Here is a 26055-nt window from a genome sequence, read left to right on the forward strand (position 1 = left end):
AAGAGACAGTTAGAGAAACCTGCTCCGCCTCCACCTCCAAAAAGGAAGGACTCTGCTACCTCCCCTTTCAGACTACCTTCCCCACCTCCACCACCTCCTCCACCTTCCCCTCCTCCACCTCCACCTCATCATTCCCCGACCCCCATCCCCGGATGATGATGATCAAGGGGATCCATATGATGACATAATGAGGGGGAGGAGCTGTCACCTACCACACTTTCACATCACAATGGTCCTGCCTGAGCACTCTCACAAAGGGGTTGTCACTAATTTTTTGTGACCCCAGGCAAGATGGGGCCACAACAGTTAGGAACGAGATGCCAGACACCTCAGTGGCGTGGAAACGTGTTGATTCCTTGACTTCAAGGGGGCACCAGGTACAAATATTGGACCCTTCGACCAAACTCTTAAGTACACTTCTGTACCTGTGGACTCTGTCTAGCAGAAGGACTGCTGTGCTGCTGAAAAGAGTGCTGTACTGGCCTGCTGGCTTGCTGCCTTCCTGCCTGGGTAAAAGAACAGGACATGCATCTATAAACCCAAGAACCTAGATAGACTTCAAGGGCTAGGTGGCTAGCTCAGCCATCTGTAAGTCTTACCCTGCTAAGTGGTGCCACCCGACTCCTGGAAAATTGGAGGTGGGCCTGAAGGTGCTCTGAAGCCCAGCTATAAACCTAGCAGTACTGACGCATCTCTTGTGCTGCAGGGCATAACCCAGAGTAGAACAGACATCTCTTCTGCTGCATGTACATTCCCGATGCAAGGAATTTACATCGCCCATGCAGCCTTGGCGGAACAGCTGATGCGTGACGCATCCCTGACGTAGGCCCTTGCATTGCAAGCCTCTCATTAACGGCAGCCGTGACGACTACGCAGGACTGTGCATCACAAGTCCTACAGCTTCTTCGTAACCAGCTGGTGCGCAACACATCCTCGACTCAGGACTTTGCATTACAAGCCACATAGTCAATGGCCTCCTCCACAATGATGCAGGACCTCTCATCCCAGCTTTGCAGCTCCTAGGAACCAACGATGCATTGCGCATCCCCGACTCAGGACCTCACATCACCTGCACAATGCATCCTCGACCCGAGATTCTGCAACTCTTCGCAACCAGGATTGTTCAGCAGGTCTAACTGGGTCCCCATTGCCAGCCCGTGCTCCATCGCAGCTGGCCTAAACCTGTGACTTTGTCCCAGTCTAACACAACCAGATATCCACAGTTGGCGCTTTATGCTTTTTGGACCCATTTTCACTGAAATCTTTAAAATTGCATATCTTCGGTTCTACTGATTGAAATTGTCATTTTGATCTTGTTTTGTTTATTAATGTTTACTCTATTTTTCGAGTGTGATGTGGGAGTTTTTTCTTGTATTGCGTTTTAACTTTACTACTGTATGAAGTCCTGCTAAGTACTTTACGCATTGCCTCCAAGTGAAACCCAACTGCTGTGTGCAAACCTACCCAAAGGGATGAGCACATGTTAATTTAGGGTTTGCTTGTGACTTCACCCTGACGAGGATTGTGGTTGTTGCTCGAGTTGGGTGTCACCCCCCTCAACCAGTAACCCAATTTCTTACAGTCCCAGATGGCATCAGGGTTTCAACCTCAAGGCCCTAAAAGTACTGGACAAAGGTACTATCAAAGAATCCTCCCACACAACATGCCATACCTAAGTGAAACCGTAACAAGATACTGTCCAAGATCTAGCTGAACTGGGTTTTCAAATCCAGAACCACCATACAAAATAATGTGTTTCTTAGCACAAGACTATTTCACTTCTTAATCACTTTTTTACCAGAGATGCAGAACCAAGCTTGAGCACACCTTTTTTTATCAAGGATTGTTAGTATTAATTTATTAATCATAACTATAATCCTCCGAAAAAACAAAACTGATTAACTGACTCACCGTAACACTGCTCTCACTGGCCTCTCTTCTTGACGAGTTGCTGCTTTCAGAACTGCCTGCCTGATGTGTTAAAACCTCTGCCACTTTCGCTGGGGTCATGCCCTTGCAGATGGAAGCTGCCAATGGTTTTAAGGTGAGCGTGGAAGCTTTTCCCTGCAACTTTCCAGATAACGAGGTGCCTAAGGGGGTTCTCAGAAATGATTCCTTGACCTCTTGTGTCACAAGAAGCTTGGCTTTATTAGAGGATTTGGTCTAAAACAAATTAAAAAAAATATGAAGCAACACCTTTATCCCATCTGACTGCATCAAGGCAGAAACATCAGATGAAGCAGTAAAATGAGCTACCGGACAGAAACTATTGGTTGTGGTGAGGTTGGGCTGGCCCTAGATAGTGTATGCACATGCACGCATATGGCATTCATTTACTGGTGACAAGGGGTGGGTCTGTTCATTGGCATTAGGTTGTTTGACTAACAAAGGGGACTAGAGAGAAACCTAGTTTACAATCAGCACAATGTCTTTTAGGACTCACCAGGGGTCCTTAGTCATTGCTGCCAGTGCACCTGGATCTGCCTACCTTTGGAGTGTATCATAGCTAACTTTGTTGGTGTCCCCCTTCTTGTCTTTTGAAATATCCAACATCTTGGTTTTGGGAGCAGAAGACATCCCCTATGCTCCCTTCCTAGAGCCTGGGGGATATATTAAGTGCTGAAAATTTGACCTGGGATGTCAGCAGTGTATCTTTAGCAGCTGATTTTGCCTTAAAAACAAAATACTCAGATAGGCGATAAAGTGGGTATAAGAAAGAAGACATGCAGAAGAAAAGAGGTCATGTATCAAGTAGGAGTGGATAAGATATCCAGAACCAAAGAGAAAACTGATTTTATACTTTATTCACAACCTGACAACTCATTCACTAGAAGTATACCTCAACCATATACAATTTTAAATGTGTAACTTTTTAGTTTCCAAAATGGCTGAAATAGAAAGGCTTCTTAAAAAACAATATTTAGCTTCTTAAAAAGATGTGCACGCTTGTTTCAAAGTTCTAACGTGTACTTTAAATAAAAATTGGGGCTGTGTGCATGCTAACAGTTATACAAGTTAACAATATCAACAAGAAACAAACCCATTTTCTCAGCATCCAAAAGTTGTCAGAATTATTCCATAAATAACAACAACTGCTTCACAACAAGATTTATTAACAGGGTCTGCTTTCCATTGCAGGATTCTTATCTCTAGAGGAAATTTTCCACACTTCAATAAGAATTTCTTTGTCTCTTACAATTTGAGGACACAAATTTGGGATCTGCTTCACTGCCACAAAACAAGATTTCTGGAACTCATCAGTCTGATGACCAGATAGGACGAGTAGTTGTGCTCTATAACAATATCTCAAACTGAAAGCTCAAATTACAATTTTTTTAAAATAAAAAAATGGTGACCTAAAGTTTGAAATAGTTTGCCTGTGGAAAAAACGCATGACATCTTAGGACATGCAGTTTATTCCATTTTGAGATTGTGTGTTGTTTGAAGATTTTCAGTTAATTCAGAGTTCCATAAGTGCCACAGGCACAGAATGGAGACTGTTCTTTCTGTAGGTATTTAGATCCCTAAATATTGTGCATAAAAGCTGAATAATTGACCTCCTATTGCCCATTACCTCCATCAACAGTGTTCATCAAGTTCTTAATCTCTACAACCTGTGAATACATGAAAAAGGGCAGTGTTGCAGATCGGTGGAACGGACTTTCATCATACATCAATATAGGGTCAAACATGACTGCAAAAAAGGCCCATATGGCCAGCATACTTCGAATTGGATTTGTATTACTGTCATCTAATCTCATTCTCTAACTTTTCTCCATGCTTTTCCGCTACAACTTCTTGCTGACCATTTCACCAGCCATTTCTTAAAATCACAGACTTCTTAGAATGTCCCAAATCATGCAATGTTATCGTAAATTAGGTTGAAAATATTAATTTGGTGCCTCAACACCCTTAGAAATCATCTTTGGCCTTTAAAATCTGTAAGCACCATGACATTGCTGAAAATACATAGGACCAAGTACAAAACAGTTTCAGTTTCAACTGCTGGGCCTTTACCACCCGCCATCCCCAAATTGTAGCAATATACTATTCTCCTGTCTAAGTGGTAGGGGTGGATTAGGAAAATAAAAGGGAGGTGGAGTAGTTTGGTAGAAGATGCTGACAGAGGGACAGCAACCTGATTTTGATGCACAGTTCCACTGGTATTCGGTGGAGGCAGTTCTTCTGAACGACCAACTGCATTTGTTTTGTGCATAATAGATTGAACGGTGGCTGGCTTTTGACATTTCAGTAACAAGCATTTCCCATTCTGCATTAGCTCTTGGCAGATTTGATAAATAAGATAAGGAGTTTTAGTAACCTAAACCGATTGTGATGGCTGAAATAACCAAAATCCTTTTTTTCCAGAGTTTGAAAGGAAGGAAGGCGTGTGCGTTTTGTATGAAAGTGTATGTGGGTCCAATCAACGGCTTGATCTCACACAACACACAAATCCACGAGCTTTACAATAGACAGGGAAGTGGTAGATCTCAGAGAGGAGTCCTGCCATTGAATCTCATGTCTTTTCACTCAAAGGGAGGGGGAAGAAAACTGGCCCTGCAGTCCTTTAACACCACCCACACCCACTGGGGAGCCAGAACTAAGGAATCAACCATGGCTACATGCATTTATGAGACTGCATAAGTGACAGAGGAGGCACTCATTCCTCGCTGTCTGACTCCTTGCTGCCATCCTCACTCTTCAGACTTTTATATGACTGCAGGGATCCCAGCTCTTATGGGTGACAGCACTGGATCACTGCCTACTCGTCACCAGATACTATTCATAGAGGGGAGGACGTCTCAAGAGAACACCATCTTTTTGAGAACCAGTTACCACCTACTTTGGGGGAGGAGGGGAGAAATCAGTAACTGATCAAAGGATTGTAATGGCAACTGTGGTCACAATCTATTGATAAACAACGAACACCACACCAAACAGATGGGACGGGAGGCACTTTGACCCCTTCCTACCTGCGACACACTAAACCCATTTGTGAGTGGGAAAAGCTTTTTCAACTCGTAAAATGCGTTTAAAACATACCTAAAGGCCATTTTGCAGTCACATAATCGGATTTTGCAAATTGCAGGGTTTGAGATCACAACACGACTTTGTACATGTATCCTAATACTTAGTATACATTGCCCAAAAACGTGTGGAAAAAGAGAAAAGAAAAAAAACAGGAAGCAAATAAATGACGACCTTCAAAAAAGTATACAGACATTGCTTTGTGTCTTTATACATTTAGCAGTGCGACTCCTAGGTTACACTAGTTGATTTCATTCGCAGTGTGATCAAAACAGCCAAAGTTCTCCAGTAGGTCACAACGTTTCTTTACTACCAAATCTCCTTTTCCACACAACAGCATGGTTTGCTGTTTGGAACTGTTGGTCACATAGACAACCGTATGTATATTAATTTCTAAGCAGGCTTCTCCCCCTATGACCATGAACAGCAGGAAATGGCACAGTTGGCCAGCTTTAATTCAATAAAACGCCCATTCATTTATTGTTGTCTCGCAATATAGAACAGGGCAAATTAACAATGGCTTACCCCGAAGGAGCATGCAATACTCTACAGATTATTCCTAATGTTCCAAGTAAAAGAATCATCATTTTTCTGTAGATCATAACCATTTGCTTGAGGAAAACCACAGCTAAATGCCCTCCACTAATCGTATCTGCTGTAAACAAATCTTACTCGAGGTGTAATCATCTCTCCTGCTTGCTATGTCTTTGATAGTTGGTGGACAGGCCGCCTCGGAAGAGGCGTATTAGTGATGGAAAACAAAATAGGTTGGGAGGCCAAAAAAATAATTTAAAGTAACATAAAACAGCAAATTTTAAAAAAAAGTAGAAGGAATGGTTGAGGAGCAGTAAAGAAAAATTAAAGTGAAATTAAGTGAAAAATAGCACAATTCTTTACAAGCACTGAAAAAACAGTCCCAATTAATTATTACGTAACATAAATGCACACACTAACCACCACTGATTTTTACAAGTTTTGAAAACACTGGAAAAGCCCACCATAATTCACAAAAAATAGATACGTAAAACAATACAGCCTAATTCTAACGGAAGTTAAAATCTAATTGAGTAACAAATTAGCTTTATAAAATTATGCTGAATTGGTTCCAGTGTCTGAGGTACTAATACCATGGCTGATCTTGGTTATTAATCACACACTACACACCAATCATCTCTTTGCAATAGACAATAACCCAGTGGAAGAACACATTTATTCTCACGTTTTCTTCAAAATGTGCTTTAGTTACCAGCACTTGCAGAACTCACTAAATTGGCCAGTTCCTTCACTAAATGAAGCAAGCCAACAACTTAACCTTAAGTGGCGCGAATGCAGGTCTTCTGCAAGTACAGTATCAAAAATGACACTAGGATTGTAGAATACATCGAGGATGGACAATGCTGGAAGAATGATTATGGCCATATACTGTCGTGAATTCATATAGCAACCCAAACAGCTTGACAGTTATGCTGAAACATCTAGTGGAGAAGCAAGTGATTGAGCTACACTCCTCGATGTGCTCTCAGAAGCAGAAAAATACAAGCTTTGGCACAGCCAATAGGTCACGCCTTTGGGACCTTATAAGTGTTTAGCTAGAGTTATTGGTTCTGCCAATGTTTGTAATGGCAGCGGGGCATATTCGTTTGAAATTAGTATAATATAATATATATAGAAACATTGATATCAGCGACCGAGAACAAAAGTTTGAAGTAAGATGTTGTGAGTATAGGGGGTTAGAAATAAACATGTGAGAAAGGGAGAGGGAGTTAGTATGAGGGGAGAGTAATTGAATATAAAGAATTATACCCAGAGGAAGGATAAAGAGTTAGAGAAAGAGTAGTAAGAGAGAAAGAATGAGTTTGAAATTGTGTGTATGTATGTGCTTGAGCGAGAGATAGAGGAAGTGAGAGAGAATGACAATCAGTGGGGGGAACAGATAGTGTGTGTTATGATAATAGCGACTTTATGAGATAGTAAAATATTATTAGTGCTGTTAACAGAGAGAGGAGGCACAAAGAGGCAGTGACAGTAAACAGATTTAAGAGCACAAAAAGACAGTATGCAGAAAGACACCCGTAGAGGTACAGGGGCACGAAGACATAGGGCTGTAGAGAAAGGGGCCATAAACATGTAGGCTAAAGGGACAGCAGCTATAGAGAACTAGATGAGGAATGAGGAATACAGAAAAAGATGCTTGGAGCAATAGACAAGTGAACAAAAACAAAGGAAACAGAGGGATGTGCAGCATAGAGAGGATATATTGAGTGAGATGGGATACAGAGAGCGTTAGACACACATGGAGAGAGAATTGTGCTTTGAGAGGCAGAGTGAAGAGAGAGAAAGTATAAAGATAGCGAAAGAGCGAGAGTTAGAGATTAGTAACAAACAGGTAGAGGTATATGGAGAGAGAACTGAAAGGCAGTGAATGAGAGAGACAAGACAGAGAGATGAGTAATAGAAATAGGTAGAGACACATGGAGAGACAATTGTGCTTTGAGAGGCAGAGCGGAAAGGGAAAGACAAGGTATCAAAAAAGAGAAAGATTAGTAATAGAAACAGGTAGACATACATGGAGAGAGAACTTAGAGGCATAGTGAAGAGAGAGATAAGGTACAGAGGGAGAGAGATGAGTTATAGAAACAGAGAAAGACATAGCTAAATGGGTTAGCTGGCACAATGGTTTTGTGTTTGTATGAGTTGGGGGTGAAGCTGAGAAAGGGAGGGCAGTACAAAAGAGTGCAGGAGAGTGAGAGAGTTGCGTAAAAATGCCTGGATAGATAGTTTTTCTTGCAATCCGTTGTTTTGGCAAAAGTACCACCGAAAGGTCAAAACAAAGGAGCAGTGATAAAGCGGGCAGGTACGGGTTAGTAAACGGGGCTGTGATGGGGACAGAGACACCTGCAAATTCATGGTTTCTTCTAAACAAAGTAACGGATTGTAAAAAAGTTTAATGTCTTTGTGACTTGGGGTGAAAGAGCAGGTCACACTTTAGAACACACATGAAAGGGGGAACAGGGCGAGGCTGTGCGTTGACCCCAGTGATGTCTTCTCATATCCATTTGACTGGGGCGGTTTTGTGTTTTAACTTCCATGTGTTAGCAATGCATGCCAGCCATGAAGGAAGACCCTGTGGGATGTTTCCATGGTATGTGCGCTCGCGTCAGTACTGGGGCACTTTGCTTTCCCGGTTTACACTGCATGCGAGTAGGATGGTGGCGGGGCACAAAAAAAGCATAGCGCCGAGAAATGTCGGGCAGTGCAGGTACGGGTTAGTAAACGGGGCTGTGATGGGGACAGAGACACCTTCAGATTCATGGTTTCTTCAAAACAAAGTACTGGAATGTAAAAAGGTTTAATGTCTTTATGACTTAGGGTAAAAGAGCATGTGACACTTTAGAACACACATGAAAGGGGGAACAGGGTGAGGCTGTGCAGAACATGTAGTTTGCGAAGGAAACTCACACTGTCACAGGCTGCCTGAGCAGGACCCTGGGTGTACATACATCTATGAAGGAAGCTTACAGTGCTGAGCCTGTACTGTATAGGAGAAACACGCACTGGCATGCACAGGCTGCCAGGCGAGTGTGCGTGATACTTACATTGCTGCTGCGTGTATTATATCTGCTCTCTACACTACGGGCGTTTGCCCTATCACTGCCTGTGCTGTTGCAGCCTGAGTGAAATAAATTTAGTGGTGGGGGTCTGGGCGCAGTTCTCACGTGTGCACCTCAAGTGATGGGGTTTAGTGGATATGTAACCTGTAGGATTAAGAAGACCTGTGTTGTTATCCTGGCTGTCCTCACTTGACCGGATTGTGGGATCCTACGCATGACTTGCTCTTATGTACTCTTCAAGAAAAGGGTAGGATGTGAGCAGGCACAGAGTTTAAAAATAAGCAAGATCAAGATTATACTAGATGCAATATAGTTCCTCGCCGCATACTTTGAAAGCAGAAAACTGCTGTCAAATGTAACTTAATTTCCTAATCTGTGCCTCATTTCTCAAAGAGGGCTACTCGAGAACATTAATTAATTTATTCAAGAGCTTTACGCTGCGTGTCACATCGTGAATTCATGGGTGTTCCACATACAGGATCAGTAAGAAAGAAGGCCACTTTGTCTTGGTGTCACGGAATGTGCACTCATCGACTTGCAGGGAGTTCTCCATGCAGGTGTGTGCCTCGGCTGAAGTGTCCCTCACCAGTGAATCCCTCATGCATTATAATAACGGGCAGATAAATTCCTCAGGTGGTAACCAAGCTTAGGTTGAATTTGTAAAGTACGCTTTTGGAAAGTATCCAAAGGAAGATGCACAAAACTCTACAAGGAGCTTCATTCTGCGACACTTTTTAGGTCGAGCTTGTAGCAGCGTGCATGCGCTGCTCTGGCGAGACTTTTAGTAAGGGGCTTTTAAATGCTCACCACACGCTTGCGCGTGTGTGGCCTATTGCTTGCGGTTACCCGCACGGGCGCCATGTTTTGAATTATCGTGCCCAGACACGGGCATGATAATTCAAAATATATATCCCTGGTGCTTGCTCTGGCGCGGGCGCGCCACTCGCGGGACGCTCCGTCGTCATGGATCATTTAGCGCATTGCTCGCGGGCACCCTTACAGTGCGCACACATGGGCCGTATGCTCGCACCACTCGCGGGTTTTTAAACTTTTGTTTCATTTTGCTAATAAAGCTTTTGAACATTAGGATGCCCGGGCCGTAAGCGGTGTCATTTTTCTATCAATTAAACCTTCAGAGAGAAGGGCATTAACAGCCACAGCCTGCCTCGGAGTCATTTACTGTCACTTAGATTAGGAGGAACTTGACTTGAGGCGCATCTGTGCGCCCCAACTGTGCGCTCGGAAATACTGTGGCGTCAGCGAGGCGCCAGCTTGAAAAATAACACCGACACTGATTGAGCGAGCCACCCTATATTTAAATAGAATAATATTAAATACAAATGATCAGAACATTTTAAGGATCGCGCTATGGGGCTTGTTTTTAAATCTTATGTCAAGTTTGCAAAACGCTCTGACAAACGCACAACTCCGTGGAAAACTTTGATACAGTCCACCGGCCGCTTAGATAATGCTTTTATATATTTTTTTATAGATAGACAGTAAATGTGTATAATTGATTGAAAAGAATAGTCGACACATTCTAAATAATACACAGTTTTATAATCTGTTAAAAAAAAAAAGTGTTTTTCAACATTGAACGAAACAGCTTGAGGGGTAACTGTTAACCAAATTTATGAATGAATTAATGAATGCATACGTGAAAATTCTCGGAAATGGACAAATGACACACAAGAAACGCCTCAGTCGCTTTCGTGTTCTGCAGACAGGACTCGTGATTATATTTACATTAAAATCTCTGCAAACGGAGGAGCTGTCGCCGACCGCGTTCACTATTTACAGATCGGATGATAGTGAACAGATACGTGTGTCACCAGCCAGTAACGCCAGGCTGGGTTTGGACCTGCACGCCCCTTGCACACGTGGGCTGTGTGTCCTTGCACCTCAAGCAGGGACGCCTGACCCTGGCCTGTCATCTCTGCACGGCTGTCCTCGCTTAACGGGGCACAGATCCTAGCGCCGAGTCCTGTGACACATGCAGAGCGCCTCACTTGTGAAGTTTTATTTTAGGGGGGCATGTCACCGGAAACCCCAGGGTTGTTACTGACTATCGCTCCTTGAGGCAGACACTTCCATCAGATCAGCTGATTGCCGTTAGGGAGGATTCATGCACTACAGCAGCAAGAGAAATGGGATGACAAGGTTTGTTGTGTTGTTGGCACTTGTGTAGCGCCCATTCAGCAGCATTCATGGCCTCATGGTGCTATATTACTCTCTGTATTCTCAGTGCATCCTTCTATGTATGTCGTTACTGCAGCGCTTAAAAAGTTAGATTTCGATCAATCTGTCTGAGGCATATGTTTGCACTATGGTGGCATTGCACAATTCACACATATGAAGTGTGTATATTGTGTGGTTGTACATCCCACATGCATATGACTTATTTGCATTATACTGTTTACATACAATATGATGGTTTAATTAACTGAAATGAATAAGGACATGGAAGCCAGCAATTATAATCATGTCTAATGGATCCCAGCTAAGGAAAAAAAAACGAGAACATGCGGTGACCCCCAGTCAGTGCTTTAAACAGAAATATAGAAGTGCGGGTACTCACTCTTTGGAATACCTGGAATCCCACGTTCTTTTTGTCTTTCTCTCAATCATTTTATCTGTTTCTTTCTCTGATTTATTCTTCCTTTCTTTCCCTCTTTCCTCCCCTTCTCATTTTTCCTCCTGCAATCTGTTCATATTCTCTCTATTTCTTCTCCCTTCCCTTATCTTCCTCTGCATAATTGTCACTACTTTCATTCTCTTGCTCTCTCGTTTCTTTTCCATCCTTTCAATTCATCTTCCTCTTCAAACCTTTCACAGTCCTCTTTTTTCTCCTTGTTCTCCTCTCCTCTTTATATTTCCATCTCTTGCACCCTTCTATTTTATTTCCCCTTGTTTTTTCTCTTTCTCCTTTTTAGCTCCCATTTTCTTTCTCTAGTTTCTCCTCCTTTCTACTCCCTATTTGTCTTTCCTTTTCTCTACTGCACTCTGTTCTTTTTCTCTCTTCTCTTCCTCTACCTCTCTTCCTCTTTATCCTCCTGCTTTGCTCAGTCTTCTCCTTTCCTCTAGCTGGACTGTGAATATTTTAGTCTTCTCTACATCTCTATAGATAGGTGCTGCGTGTATGCTAATAGTGTGCAGTATATCAATGTTGTCCCGTATTCCTCTCTATTTCGGCGCACGGTTGTTTGTGCCTGTGTTAGTAGCATCTATCTATCGATCTATGGTTTTTAGTACTTATAGATGGCAGTCACCACAAGCATTGGCATAGCCAATAGGTCTCGCCTTTGGGACCTTATAAGTGTTTAGCCATGCAACAGTTGATGTTGTTGTACCAAGGATATTGTGCTGCATAACTAAATACTTATAAGGTCCCAAAGGCGAGACCTATTGGCTATGCAAATGCTTGTTTGTTTTAAAAGCACTTCAAGTCATCACCTTATTCAGTTTGAAAACGAGCCATCGACGGACCAGATGAAAGTCATTTATGGGGCTGCAGAAAACCTCACAGAACATCCCCGACAAAATGGTCAATTAAGCTGAGTAAGTAAACACATTTTAAAGGAGAATATAAGTGCACTTAGTAGCAGCCTGATGTTTAAAAGACTATATTCCACAAAAGGCAACAACCCACTCGTTCCAGTAAATTAAATATCTTACTTTTTTCCTCCGAAATTAGTTTGATATATAACATTTCAATGAATGCAGTGTTGCGATGGTGTGCTGTGGAGGCGCCGTTAACCACATCACAGTGCACTGCTCCACGCTGTCGAATGGCGCACAAAATATTCTGTCTGCAGTGGGGGCTGTGGGCACAGATCACGGACGTCCAGAGACCCGGAGCAGTGGGGGGTCATGGAGGAGGAGGGGCGCACAGGATCAAACAACAAGCTGCTGGGAGAGGGAATAGGAATGGAAGGATGGGCAGGGAGGACGCAACAGGCAGACTCTCTGGAACCTACAGGCAGAGAGCTCTGTGACTGAACAGAGTTCTTCACAAAAACAGGGTCACGTCGAAAAGCAAAAAAAAAAGTAACATTTTAAACAAAGCTGTACAAAACATCGCACATAAGCTTCATTAAAACAGTGGCATTCAAAACAAGCTCAAGCAATCACAGAAAAACATAGGAAAGGGACAGAAGACATTTAAAAAAAATAATAAGCGGTCTTCACTTTTCAAGCACTGCACTCGTGCTTGTGGCGACATCCACCTTGCTGGAGCGAGCAGCGGCCATATGTTTGTAATTAACGTGGCTGCGCCGCTGCTCGCTCCCGCAAGGTGGATGCTGCCACAAGCACGAGTGCAGTGCTTGAGAAGTGAAGACCGATTGCTAAAAGCCCTCTCCTAGAGCAGCGCATGCGCGCTGCCTAGGCGAGACCTAAACCAATACAGCATGGAAGCACACATCACCTCAGCCGGGAAGATACTTTTCTCCTAGAATCACTGATGGATTAAGTAAATATATTTTTAGAAATCCCATCCCATTCAATTAATGTTAGCAGGGGACTGAATAAAAATAGGGATGAACAAAGACTCAGATAAAGAAGCGGATAGCCTGACATCAACACCCAATCACCCGACCAAAATAATGTCTTTAAATTATATACACTTCCTCTTCTAACGGAGCTATGTGCTCCAGTCTAATTATCATCACTAACTCAGTCTTAACACATATTGACGGGGATAAGGTGAGAAAGAAGCAATAATACATGGGTTGTGGCATCTAGAATCAATAAGGAGAGGTGCGAAATGTTCACTGACGCATACGGTTCAGAAAAGGGTCAAGCCTCGAGGCCTCTGCAATAATGGGCTCAGAAGAAAACTTGGCACGTTTTGAGTATTAACGCACCAGGAGGGGAGGACAGAACGTGCTCGATCATGGCAAGAGACCATGAAGTGGGGGGAAAATTACCCGAGGGAGACGAAATGGGGCAAGCATATTGACAGTAAAGTCTAACAAGCATTGGCATAGCCAATAGGTCTCGCCTTTGGGACCTCATAAGTTTTTAGCCATGCAATAGTTGATGTTATTGCACCAAGGATATTGTGCTGCATAACTAAATACTTATTAGGTCCCAAAAGCGAGACCTATTGGCTATGCCAATGCTTGTTTTTCTGTTTGTTTCTTACATTCAAATCTCCTTTATAGTCTTTTTGTTTTTTTCTCTCACACTGTGCTGTGCTTTTAGCAGTACCGGTTAACCCATGTCACAGCCAGGCCCAACGGTGTGCATGGCTTAGACAATGGTGCATGCTCGTCTCCTGGCGAGAGCGATGCAACCCAAGCGTCACTTGGCAGGATGGGCTTAGCACTCCACGTCAAGCCCGAGGTCTCGTCTGCCGAGACAGGAAGGCAAAGAACCGGCAGTGGTTGGAAGCAGGTAGGGGAGGTGCCCAGAATACACAGTGCAGGCAGGCAAGTGCCCCTGTGGCAGCGTAAAGTAGCGCTAGAACACAGCAAGATCGGTACCGTGCAATGGCTGCATGCGAGCTGGGGTGGGGCCGCGATCTCAACCACACTTGGGCGCGGCTCAGGCTGGCTCGATACAGAAATGTCTCCACTTGCAGCAGCAGGAGCATATGTGGTGGATCCTTGTCAGTGTGAATGGATGCCTCTGCATCACGCGACTACCTTCGGCATGCGTGCGGCCAGCACTATCGGACAGCCATACAAAAAGGGACACACAGGATATTACTGCAGCCAAAAGACCACGTATGGTGCCCCTTTATTATATAGCCCCTGACCATGCCTGAACTGAAAATACAATGGTACAAATGCGGGACAATGAGACAACCCGGGCCTGGGTGTCTGACTACACTCCCCACAGCATTAATCCCCCCTCAATTATAGAAGAAAATATTATCAGGCCTCCTACGCAGTCCACTGTCCTTTCCCTCCACTCCCTTCCCAAAGCTTCGCACTCTGTTGTCACATTCAGAGCGGCTACGTGAGAGATTTACATCAGCGCTGCATGCGTTTCTCTGTTGGCACTGATCAAGAGAGAACCATGCTAAACAAGCGCTCGCCATGACGTTTTCGTTCGCCTTTTTCTGCCGTCCCACTTGGACGGCCTCGCCTGCCAAAAGGTTTCTTATCTTTTTGGGGCCATGTGTTTGGCTCCATAAAGATAAGAAACCTTTTACTTCATAAGGAAAGCAGGCGAGGCCGTCCAAGTGGGACAGCAGAAAAAGCAGAGCAAAAACGTCACCAACAGCTCTTTCCCAATGGCTGGCCGCCGTTTAGCATAAACTGACGCCGGCCAATGGGAAAGAGGGGCGGGGCTTAAAGCCCTTTACTGAAAAATCCCCTAAACGTTAAATCTCGCCAGCGAGATTGCGCATGTGCGCAGCCTACGCTAGCGAGACCTAAAAAGAACAGATTTTGATGCCAAACTTCACTACAGGGAAGGAGGTTATTGCTGCACATTGAATGACGCTGGAGGGCACCAAGAAAATTAATTAGAAGGAATCCCCTGTAAGATGTCAAAATAGGATGTTTCAGAGTAGATTTTTTTTGCTTACCAAGATTTGATACTATGCTTTTGGAAATAATGTAATTGGTTAACGTTAAAAATTAAACTTAAATCAGTGAGACCGATCCATTTTACTTCATTAATGGAACTAGACATTTTGTGTGAAATACAAATGTGCAGTTCATACAACAAGAGGGGAAAGATACTCAAGGAGAAAACCTACAGAAGATATAGAATTATGGTAACCGCAACAACGGATATTGTTCAGGAAATGTATGATGCATCATAGTTTGGGGGGAAACCTTAACTGGGTGAATTCTGCAGACTCAGTATCTCAGGATATATTATTCAAAGTCTAAAGGATAAGTTAACTACGTGAAAGCCCAGGATCTCAAGGGTGAGTTTAAAAGTCACTTAATACAGTTTTAAAACAAGGCAGGGGGTACTGAACACCCAATAGCCCAGAGAATCTATAAGTGGAAGTACACCGTTGCACCCTTTTCATGGTACTCATTCAAACCCACAATGTAATATGTTCTTTGAAATCTTGTAAAATAAAACAAATGCTACTTACCGCAAACATCTTAGCTGTGTAGAGTGTATGTGTTAAAAAAAGGCACAAATTAAGATAAAGGCACATGGAGTCAAAAATATCTACAAGGCATACTACAATTTACTATAGGGAAAGTCGTGATGCCAATCTAAAATAATCAACTTTAACTATAAATCATTTTTCCTCAGTTCAATAGTGCAAATGTGCCCCGCATGTGACATACCGGGGTTGACTGCTCCTCGTCCTCGCTGTCCGAAGAGCTACTGGTATCAGAGGTGTCCGAAGCCTTTGCTGAATTCACAGTTTTTCCAGACGTGGGAGTTGAGGTTGAGCTCTTCAGGGTTACCTTGTTGGATATTAGAGTCCCATTTTTCAGAGGGCCTGCCTTGGCCTCCTGCACTGCAGCTGCCACCCCTTTGGATGGGGTCACTCTGGATGGGGTTTTCGGCTGAATAAAAACAGAAGAGATAAATTAAGAAATATGAAAGTAACACTTTGCATAGAATAGGCAGATTGAGTAGAGACAGATGAGCAGAATAAACTGGTAACACACATTTTAAGCTGGGTTTCAGACTCCCAATACAAATTTCTAAAGGGAGAGTATAAAATTCCTGAGAAGGAAGAAATGCAGGTGAACTGGCACCAGCCCCAAAACAATAAGCAAAAAGAGGACCATTTGAAAATCCTTTATGTCTTTTTCCAGCAGGGACTTCGCTCATTTTCCCAATCAAGATCATTAATTTTGCCCTTCAAAATATCTCGAACCCTACACCTCCAGTTCCACACAATATGGACATTTAGTGGAACATCCTGACCCTATTTCACAGCCTCCTTACAAAAAGTGGCTTACTTTGCATAGGTACAGTAAGGCTCCTCTACTTTACCATTCGCCTGCTCACGCCTGCTCACGCCTGCTCACGCCTGCTCACACCTGCCACCCACGTTATTTCTGTTATTATATTGCTATCCTGGTTGCAAACCTTCCAGTGCACACCAAGTTTATTAATTTTTAAGGTCATCTTAAGATGTTCATGTCCCTCCTGGGCATATAAAGTACATTTTAGGCCTGATGTTGGTCCAGGGAATACAGAATATTCTTGTGAATAATTACTTTACCAGGTGAAACCCACATCACTGCTACTCTAGAATTTTCTTTTGGGCTGACATACTTAAAGCTTTTTGCTCTACTATGTCAGCCCTATTTGACATTTTGCACACTTAAAGTATGCGGATCAGAATGTCAGCATAATGTGGAGAATTTCAGAGAGAAGAGAGATAAATGCTGAATTTGACATGGGTGCACAGACAAAAAAACCTGTACTGGACGTTCTGCTCTGCTTCAGTTCACTCATGTTTTTTCAATACACAAATAAAATGTATTTAAATACTTTAACCATAGAAACAATCTTCCTATTTAGCCAAATCTCCCTTAAGTTATTCAAGCTTTTACATAACCATTGAACAACTGATTACAGATAGTGCTGCACTTGTGAAAAGCTCATACAGGTAGCCAGTCCGCATGCAGATCTACTTGTGCAAGGACACCCGGACACTTTCGAAGTGAAAGGAAAGAAGTCTTTATGGAGCAATTGGGCAGTAAGGCCTAGTGAAAGCCTGTCCATCTTCAGAGACACTATGTATATTATTCTTTTCATCAACACAAATTGTTGCCAGTTATTAGATAACCCTGCACAGCATGGTCGCTGAACTGCTTGCGTACCAAAGGAACAATCTTGAGAAAGCGACATTTCAGCAACAAGAAGCAGAAAAGGGAAAGAAATCCAAACACTGTTCAGAAATCTGTGGGATTAGAGCAGGCAAAGCGTGTCTAATGCAAAGTCCAGTATTTTTCAGTTCACAAAAAAGAAAAGATCCATAGAAAGGGCCACCTGAAAGATCCAATCAACTAGATAGCAGCACATGAGACTTTAATGAACCAGTACTCACGGGAGCAGCATGAGGGGAAGATGAGAGCGAAAGAAATAAAGTATGAAAACAGGCCAGGAGTGATGAAGGAAGAAAGCATGGTCAGGAACAAGAGAAGCCCCTAAGGAGGCAAACCCTAAGCCTCATAGCTCAAAGATAAATAGCCACGACTCAGGTTAGGAAAGGAGGACCAGACAGGAGCAAAAGCAAGCAGCACAAAGCTTCCTTACTAGTACAACACAATTCCTACTTTGGTGTCTAGGCCTTCAGGAGAGGAGTAATAGAATTGTAAATTATTCAACAAGGTTATCACTAAGAGCTGGAGGGGGCACGGGTCACTGATCAATTACAAAAGGCATGCTAAAGTTTTAAAGAATAGATGTTAAGACACGGGGGCAAAAGGGGAACGGGTGCAGCAAAACGTCTATCTGGTGCTCCCGGTAGCGTGACACATGCTCTGCTTCCAGACAAAGTTTTACTACTATGAAGAGGTCCATCTATGGATTAACTCCGCAGTTTCAGAAGGTCACGAGGCCTTCGTGATTCCTTCAGGTCTCGTTCTGCCATAGTTTGATAGCTTTAAATTCCTGGCTGTCATAAACAAAGATATGTTGTGTATCTTTCTGATGTCTGCTCTTTTTTGAGAAACCTCCCTCTGAATCATCTGTTTACCAAAACCCCTTCACAATAATGTCACAACCGGTCTGTGTTAAATCATTACTAACATAAATCATAACCTCTTGCGTTGGTTCCTGCATACCACTAGCACCAAGAGACACTGCCAGAGTCTCTGCGCTCTAGAAATGGTAACATAACATAGGCATAATGGCATGATAAAAGTGTTCAGTCCTATACACCTACATTTCATTATTTACAGCAGTTTATTAAATATTATATAAATGTACACATGCATACATTTTACATTACAAATAGACCAGTGGGAGGACACAGGGAAGGCACAACCAAGTTGCGTAATGTTGAGGAAGATGAACAGGCCTGGACTAATGTGAGCAGGTTTTACTAACCTCTGACTAAAAACGGACTGTGCTTCACCAAAGATGTAGGTAAACATCCCAAACATACAAGTGCAATCATTGAAAATTTAGTGTTGAAGAAAGCCCTTAAGCATGGAGGGGGCTCTAGTAAAATGTCTGTTGATAGAACAGCACTCATGTGTTGGAAAACGAGAAGCAATTTGAGATTGCTGAACTGTGCCCGAGAAAGAACATCTTTCGGCTGGTGACTACATAAAAAGTAGGGAAGATGTTGTTCTTCTGCTCTTCGCCTTTCAATTAATTGTTTGAACCGTACAGAATCATTGCCATGTTTCACTGGCATGAGCTTGTCGTGCCACGGAGTATTATTATATAGTTAGGGATAATCTGTAAGAACGGAGTGGTAATAACTATGGTCTGTGTGTACTGCAGATTTGGGTCCTCATTAATTTCCACAATTATAATTTTTATGAAATACACAGATCGCCATCTCTCATAATTCAAGGCATGGTGTCATTCAAAAGATGAATCAAAGAATGACAAAATATCTTATTGATTGACAGTATCAAACACCATTCAAAACGGCAGCAACCTGAAGTAACAAATCATTCCAAAGGACCAGTCTCAAAGCAAGGAAAGTTGCTTTGCTCTGCCGAAGCCTTTAGTTATGCACAAAGCAGCTCGGCTCTTATGCACCAGCCACAATAGCGGTATCTGCAAGAACACAACTCAGTACCTGAGGCGCTGCTGACCGCTTCTTTTCATCTTCACTGTCAGAATCCTCATCAGATGACGAGCTGCTGCTCTCTGCCTTCTTACCAGGGGTAGTGACTGAAAAATACGATAAAGGGAATGGCATTCGACAACAGCTGTACTTTCAACAATTTACAAAAATATACATGAAGGACAAATTGACACAATTAGTAGTTAGTAAAGGCAAGGTTTGACTTCTATCCCGATAGCATCTGATGAAGTATTGAAAAGTATTCCTCACCCACCTACCTAAATATGGCTGACTGATGCAACATTTTTTAAATATTAATACGTTACAATTATGAATTGTACACAATAGTACAAACATTTATTTGCGCTTCATTTTTTCTGCTTATTGTAAAATTGAACAAACAGTAAATTTTAGGATCTCATGAGAAAATTAAGAAAGGTCATAGTTTCCTGCATGTCTACAAAATAAATAATATACTCCAAGACAACTGGAAGAAACTTCCTACTGCCAAAGACTCCCACTGAAAGTAAGAGAATGAAACACTCAGAATCTTAAGTCTTGGGTAGTCACACCCACTGATTAAACTATTTACGCAAATGTTTTTTGCACTTGCTTAAAATACCAGGACTGAAACTTGCTCAAAGGTCAATAGCCCCACTATGTATGGGGATAATTTACAAAATCTGCATCTAGTCTAGCTCACAGAGATCAGTTACTGGTTTTACCAAATAGAACCATGATCGCAGGTCTTACCAGGGGGAGGAACCCGTTTCTGGACCTTCTCATCTTCACTTTCCCCAGATGATTCTTCACTACTACTTTTGACAGCCTCCTCTTTCTTGGTGACTGGGGCAGTCTTGGCATTTTTCACCTATATGACAATAATTATTAAAGTTAAATACATTTAGCAAAGAATCAGGCCACAAAAGTAAAGCATAGTTTAAGCACAGTGTGCCATTTCAAAAATACTTGCTTTGCATAAGAGGTTCTTGGTTGCTGTAGGAAACTAGGTTTTTGTTGCAGTACCCCCTCCCTTTCTGCCTGGTATTCGATTAAACTTTGACTGAAATGCACTGGGTTTGTGTTAACCAGGATCCCAGTACCAGTGTTTTCCCTAAAAACTGTACAATTGATTCCCCCAATTGGCACGGACTTTCACACTCTCCAAGTCCTTAGAAACCAGCGCCCCTTGAACCTAGAACCTGAGGTACTACAGAAGGTCTCTAAGGGCTGCAGCACGAATTATGCCACCCTAAGAGGCCCTCCCAAACACTTGCAGGACTGCCACTGCAGGCTGCGTGTTTTGGTGCAGACAAAAGTGAACAGACGACATGACACATCCGGGTGTGCCATGTCCCATAACTCTGCATCCAGTATTTGTAAGACACCCCTACAGCAGACCTTACAGCCCTAAGGCAGGGAGCTTAATATTGCATGCGAGGGGATACCTGCATGAGCAGATATGCCCCTGTGCTGGTCAGTCCCATTACTGCCAGTACAAGTGAACAGGTAAGCCATTTTAGAACATGCGCTGGACACTGGTGAAAATTAGTTCCCCTGCCTTAGCTATAGATGGCATCACTGACAATAGGAATGCTTGTTATCAAACATCTCGTATATATAACACTGACTCCAGTGATGGATTTATTAATACAGGCACCCAGAGCTGTGTCTGAAATCTCCCCGCCCCCAAATGGGTGAAGGCCTTTGCTCTCACAAAGCCTGCTCGGGAAAGGGTGTTTACACCTCCTCCGACAGGATGACCTGCTGATTAGGATTCCATGGCAGGTTGCCATTCCAAAAGCTGCTGCCTTTGAAATGAGTCTGGCTCCCCTCACAGGAGAGGAAGCTGCGCCCCCCCCCCCTTTGTCCAGTGCCCTTGGCACCTGTACAGGCAGGGAAATTAGCTAGGCAGGTAGGCGAGCCACCTCCAGGCTAGTACAACCTCTAAGTTGGCCTACTCTGAGGTGGACATGACGTTTCTGAAGTAGCCATCTTTGTGATGGCATACTTAGGAACTCTGGGACAGGGTTATGCCCACTTCCCACAGAAAATGGTCATACAGGGGCTGTAGTGACCCTAGGGGTCAGTAGCCCATTGGCTACTACCCTACACTCCCCTAATGCCCCTACATACAGTATGTAGGGGAACTCCTGGCAACAGGGAATTAGAACCTGCCGACCTGAAAGACGAAGGAGGACAAGAAGAACTGCATTCTGCAAGAACTGAAGACCCAGCAACTGACTTGGCTCCAAACTGATCGGCCTGCCTGCCAACTTCGACAACTGTGTCAAAAGTCAAGTTGTCCTGCAGCTGCCGAGTCCTCAAAGCGTGGGAGACCTGCCAGCACTTCACCTAGGAACCAAGACCTACCAAGAAGTTGCGGACCTTCTTTCCTGCATCCCGCAGGCAACCCAAGACTCCTGTGAGGATTTCATGATTGCATAAACCCAACGTCTGAAGACACCACTGCACCCGTCACTCCAAGCCAGAGTTGAAGTGGGCCAACGGTGTGATTGTTGTCCCCCAGCCTTTCCAGAGGCCAAGTCCACCGTGGTTTTGCCCCTAGTGAACTCTCCAACGTCGCCTGCAGCCTCTGCATACAGGCCCCCTCCAATGTGAATGCTCCCAGTAAGAAAGACCTGACACCTCTGCACCCGTCGCCCCTGTGCTGTAGAGAAGTGGACCAAAGGTGTCCCTTTGTCCCCGAGCATCGTGAGGCTTGAGCCCCCCTGTTGGTTCAGCCTGACTGGCCTCCCAGTCCAAGCCTGCAGCTTCTTTATGTGAAGACCAATCCCCAATGAGTAACACTGGGCACCCAACGCTGTTTTGCACCTCTGCACCCGGCCGCCCTAGTGCCGCTGGTGGTGTTCAGCTGGTGCTTCTTTGGACTTTGCCCACCTTAACTCCTGGAGATTGGTCTTTCAAAACATTGTAACTGAATACCGCATAGACTTTTCCTCTCATAGGATAACATTGCAGCTTCTAAAAATAGCACTGTATTTTTATACTGAAAATAATTCCTATTTAAAAACGTACTTACCTGAACGATTTGCTTCCGATGCCTAAACACATATAGATACAGGTTATTTTTATAAATTGGTGTGGATCTCCTTGAGTCATGCTTCTAATTTATTGACCGGTGTATTTTCAAATGTCTTGCGCTCCTCTGTGATAAGCCTAAGTCTGCTCGACCAAACTATCCCTTAGAAGAGCACCTCGGGATTGCCATAGCAAGCCCTCTGTCCACTCATAAGGAAACCCCTTGAGTTTTTACACAATATATCTCATTTTGACATATCATATAAAGAGCCAGCTTCCGACAGGTGCAGTCTCTCTCCCTTTCTTTCTCTTTCTGCACCTCCAACTTAAACCATAACCATCTTATTTGATCAGCAGTCCACATTGTTAAATGTTACTTCTGTGACCACACAGCAGGAAGGGGAATATTCTTACCTTCTTTGATGCTCCAGCACTAGTCCCTCTTTTCAGGGTAGAGTTGGTGAGAACAGATGTTGCACTGGAGTCTCCCTTGACACCTGTCAGAAAAGTAGGGTAAAGAAAAGTAAAGAATGCAAAATACCTCATTATTCGGAGGAGAAGAGTGCTGGGGAAAACTCCCCAGTAGCACACACTGCATATCACATACACTGGAATTATATACATGGCCACGGAAAGCATTCCGTTGGTTTCAAAGAGGTTTCAGTTTCAGTCATCATGTCACCCATGTTACACAACTATTACATAAAAACCAAGAGTGGGCAATTTATTACATAGCACAAAAGTAGCTAACCATTGGCAAGTTGACAACACAACTCATGCCGTGATCAGCAACAACTAAAAAGGTGCATCTCCTAGTACGTAGCTAGGGTAGCGCGGAAATAGCCCTTAGGGTGTGATTCCGGCACGTTACAAATTCCTTTAGTCATTCATCTCTTAAAAATAACACGTTATCAGCCTCACAATTTTATTTGCATGCGATACAACGTTTACTCATTCATAATTAGCTCTCAACTCTTCTCTCCGCCCACCCTCACAATCAGTCAAGTCTCTTTGCTACATGCTGGACCTAATGCTGATGCTTAATGTGCATTTGATAAAAACTTCATATCATAAAAGTTTCAATTAAGTTCTGAAAAACAATTTAAACAATTTATTCTGGTCAATCAAGTGTCTGACTAACACCCACCACTGTACAAATTCATGATCAGCAGCAGTGGTGGTGGTGGTAGAGGATATTTGACAGATTTCAGCATTCATTTTTCTTCTATCCTCCCATCCCCCAACAACCACCAAGGAGCTTGCCTCAAATCAAGATCCGTAAACCTGAGCATTACTTGTGTGCTAAAACTTCACAGGCTCCTTGCACCTGCTTCAAACCCACAATCAATGTGGCCCATAGTTTACAAGATCATTAACCAATTTACTTACTGTACAACACGTAGTAATACACATTTCCACCAGAACTTACTTTTTACATGCCTCGCCATTTAGAAAAAAGAAAAACACCTCCAATTATGAGGATTCAATATTCCTTCAAACCTTTGCATTACTGTCGACCACTGCAAGTTGTTCCCTATATATTGCTTCTATGTTCCAATCATGAATTGTAATTCCATTTCTACTTCTATATATCCAGTGCTGCTTATAAACTGTTGGCACCACCTGGTCATGCCACACTTTAGCAACATTGAAAATAAAATGCTGTATTATTTAGAGTATTTCTAATAAGGCCATTTTTGTTTATTTAACTTAATTGATTTTCCCCCCAAAGTAACACAGCAAAGTAAGCAGTAATTTGCCCCAATTATACATTAGGAAGAATACCACATTCACATATTATGGCAGTTCAGTAATAGACCGCATCGTACACAGCAGAACATAGGTAGCAGAGAAATGTCCACCAAGGGGGCAATATGGTATTGATTCAAAGTCATTGAGCCAGGTATACAGTAAGTGATATGTCTCCCTTGGCTGTCACATCTGTTATACATCGGTCTTGAGTTCACAGAACTCGCACATCATCAGAGCCATCCTCGGAGCTAAAATCACCCTCATCTTTAAACTTATAGTGTAACAGCCCCCACATCATAATCGCTTCCATGGCACACTCATCGGTACGGGAGAGACGCACGTGCCTCACCTCCGCCACTCCCCATTTAAGCAGATCCCGCAGCCATGAAGACATCAGTGATACCCTTGTGCCCAACCAACCAATGATTATTCACCTTTGGCCAATAATTGTGCAATCTGGGCAAGCTGGTAGGGAATCTTCCGCCCTTTTGGTCTCGCCACCACTCCCAAAGGATTGCCAGAAGGGTTAGAGGGATCTCTATGTCCGCTACCCTTACAATTGTAGGCACTACTTTCCTCCAGAATCCCAACATAGGACCAAGCCATATGCAAGAACTCCTCGCACCATGTACATCTTGGCTCCCTTGAAGGATCCACCCTATTCAGCTGTCTAGGAGTCACATAGAAAATTCAAATGTAGCAACTTGAATCTCTGATTACAGGACACCGTCCTCACCAACTCGCATGCGCACGTCCAATCCGCATTTGTAATGGGCTCCTCTAGTTCTCTCTCCCAGCACCCATGCGCAGCACAAGTGATACCCGCCATGTCTACTTGGATTGCTCCATAGAATAAGGTAATCAGGAGACTCCCCTCCCCACCCTGAAGCAGGCCGCCAAGCCCTTGAGAGGGCTGCATGCCCACAGGAAACCCAGCCCTAACCTCCATGCAGTGCTCTCCAACTTAGCATAATGAACAAAGTGACCTGGTCCCACTTCAAAAGTCTCTTGCGGAATTAAGACCTCCCTGGGATATGGGTCACCCACCACTTAGCAGCCTCCCACCCTCCATTGTTCCAAGGAAATATTCACATCAATCGCCTAGAATGGTGCAAGATTCCAGAGACGAAGTTCCATGAGAAGGTGCTGCGAAGGGGGCCCTGCGCAGCACCTTCTCAACCACTGCCTCCCAGATCGCTGCGGTCTGTCTTACTAAGTATGGGACCGGGCGTTCAGATCGACACCCCCTCATCAACAAGCGCACCAGGGTATCGTCTCCCAGCATATCTATGAACAAACTCTTCCCCAATTGCCCGGTTCAATCAACCACTGTGGAACAAGTTGTAAATTCGCCGCAAAATAGGTTTGTATATCCAGGAGAACAAGGCCACATGCTTTAAGTTGAGCTTGAGAACCGACAATGCCACCCTGCTGCGCCGCCTAGACAAAAACATTGCGGCCTGAGTGGAAACATCACATTTTGGAGAAGATAAAGGCAGCATGAGAGGAAGAAAATTTTGGCCACTGCGGGCCTACCCATCACAGAACAAGGAAGTCTGTTCCAGAATGCTATGGAGCCCTCTAGTCCATCCACGACTCTATTCACATTCAAGCACTTATATATACTGTCTGGGTGTGTGCAATCTGTATACCCAAGTATCTAAATCCTTCTGTCTCCTAGCGGAGGTCCAACTCAGGCAGTCGAACAGCTGGTGTTCCAGTCAGGCTCCCGAGTGAAAATAAGTATGATTTTCGAATATTTACCCAGAGCCCAGACACCTCGCCAAAATCATTTAGTAATCCCATCAATATCAGCACGGACCTGCTGGGGGGAGCGAACATAAACCAGCGCGTCATCTGCATACTCAAATCCCCCATGGCTCCAATTCCTTATGCAACAGTAGGGCTAGGGGTTCAATCGCAAGAGCAATAAGC

At 43.6% G+C, this 26055-nt stretch overlaps 1 protein-coding gene across 10 annotated transcripts in view; it reads right to left on the minus strand.

Annotated features, from left to right (window-relative positions):
- TCOF1 (treacle ribosome biogenesis factor 1) overlaps positions 1-26055 on the minus strand; it is a 286142-nt gene that overhangs the window by 183370 nt on the left and 76717 nt on the right. For 5 of the 10 annotated variants that reach the window (XM_085617714.1, XM_085617713.1, XM_085617712.1 and 2 more), the window contains exons 4-8: positions 22783-22865; positions 20080-20197; positions 19339-19433; positions 15905-16129; positions 1912-2163 (exon numbers count right to left, since the gene is read on the minus strand). In XM_085617714.1, the coding sequence (XP_085473840.1) occupies positions 1912-2163; positions 15905-16129; positions 19339-19433; positions 20080-20197; positions 22783-22865 (773 nt within the window). The remainder of the gene's footprint in view (positions 1-1911; positions 2164-15904; positions 16130-19338; positions 19434-20079; positions 20198-22782; positions 22866-26055) is intronic. The other 5 variants (XM_085617719.1, XM_085617716.1, XM_085617718.1 and 2 more) reach the window with 1 other exon arrangement.

The sequence above is a fragment of the Triturus cristatus genome, chromosome 7, assembly GCF_964204655.1.
Source record: "Triturus cristatus chromosome 7, aTriCri1.1, whole genome shotgun sequence".
Taxonomy (NCBI): domain Eukaryota; kingdom Metazoa; phylum Chordata; class Amphibia; order Caudata; family Salamandridae; genus Triturus; species Triturus cristatus.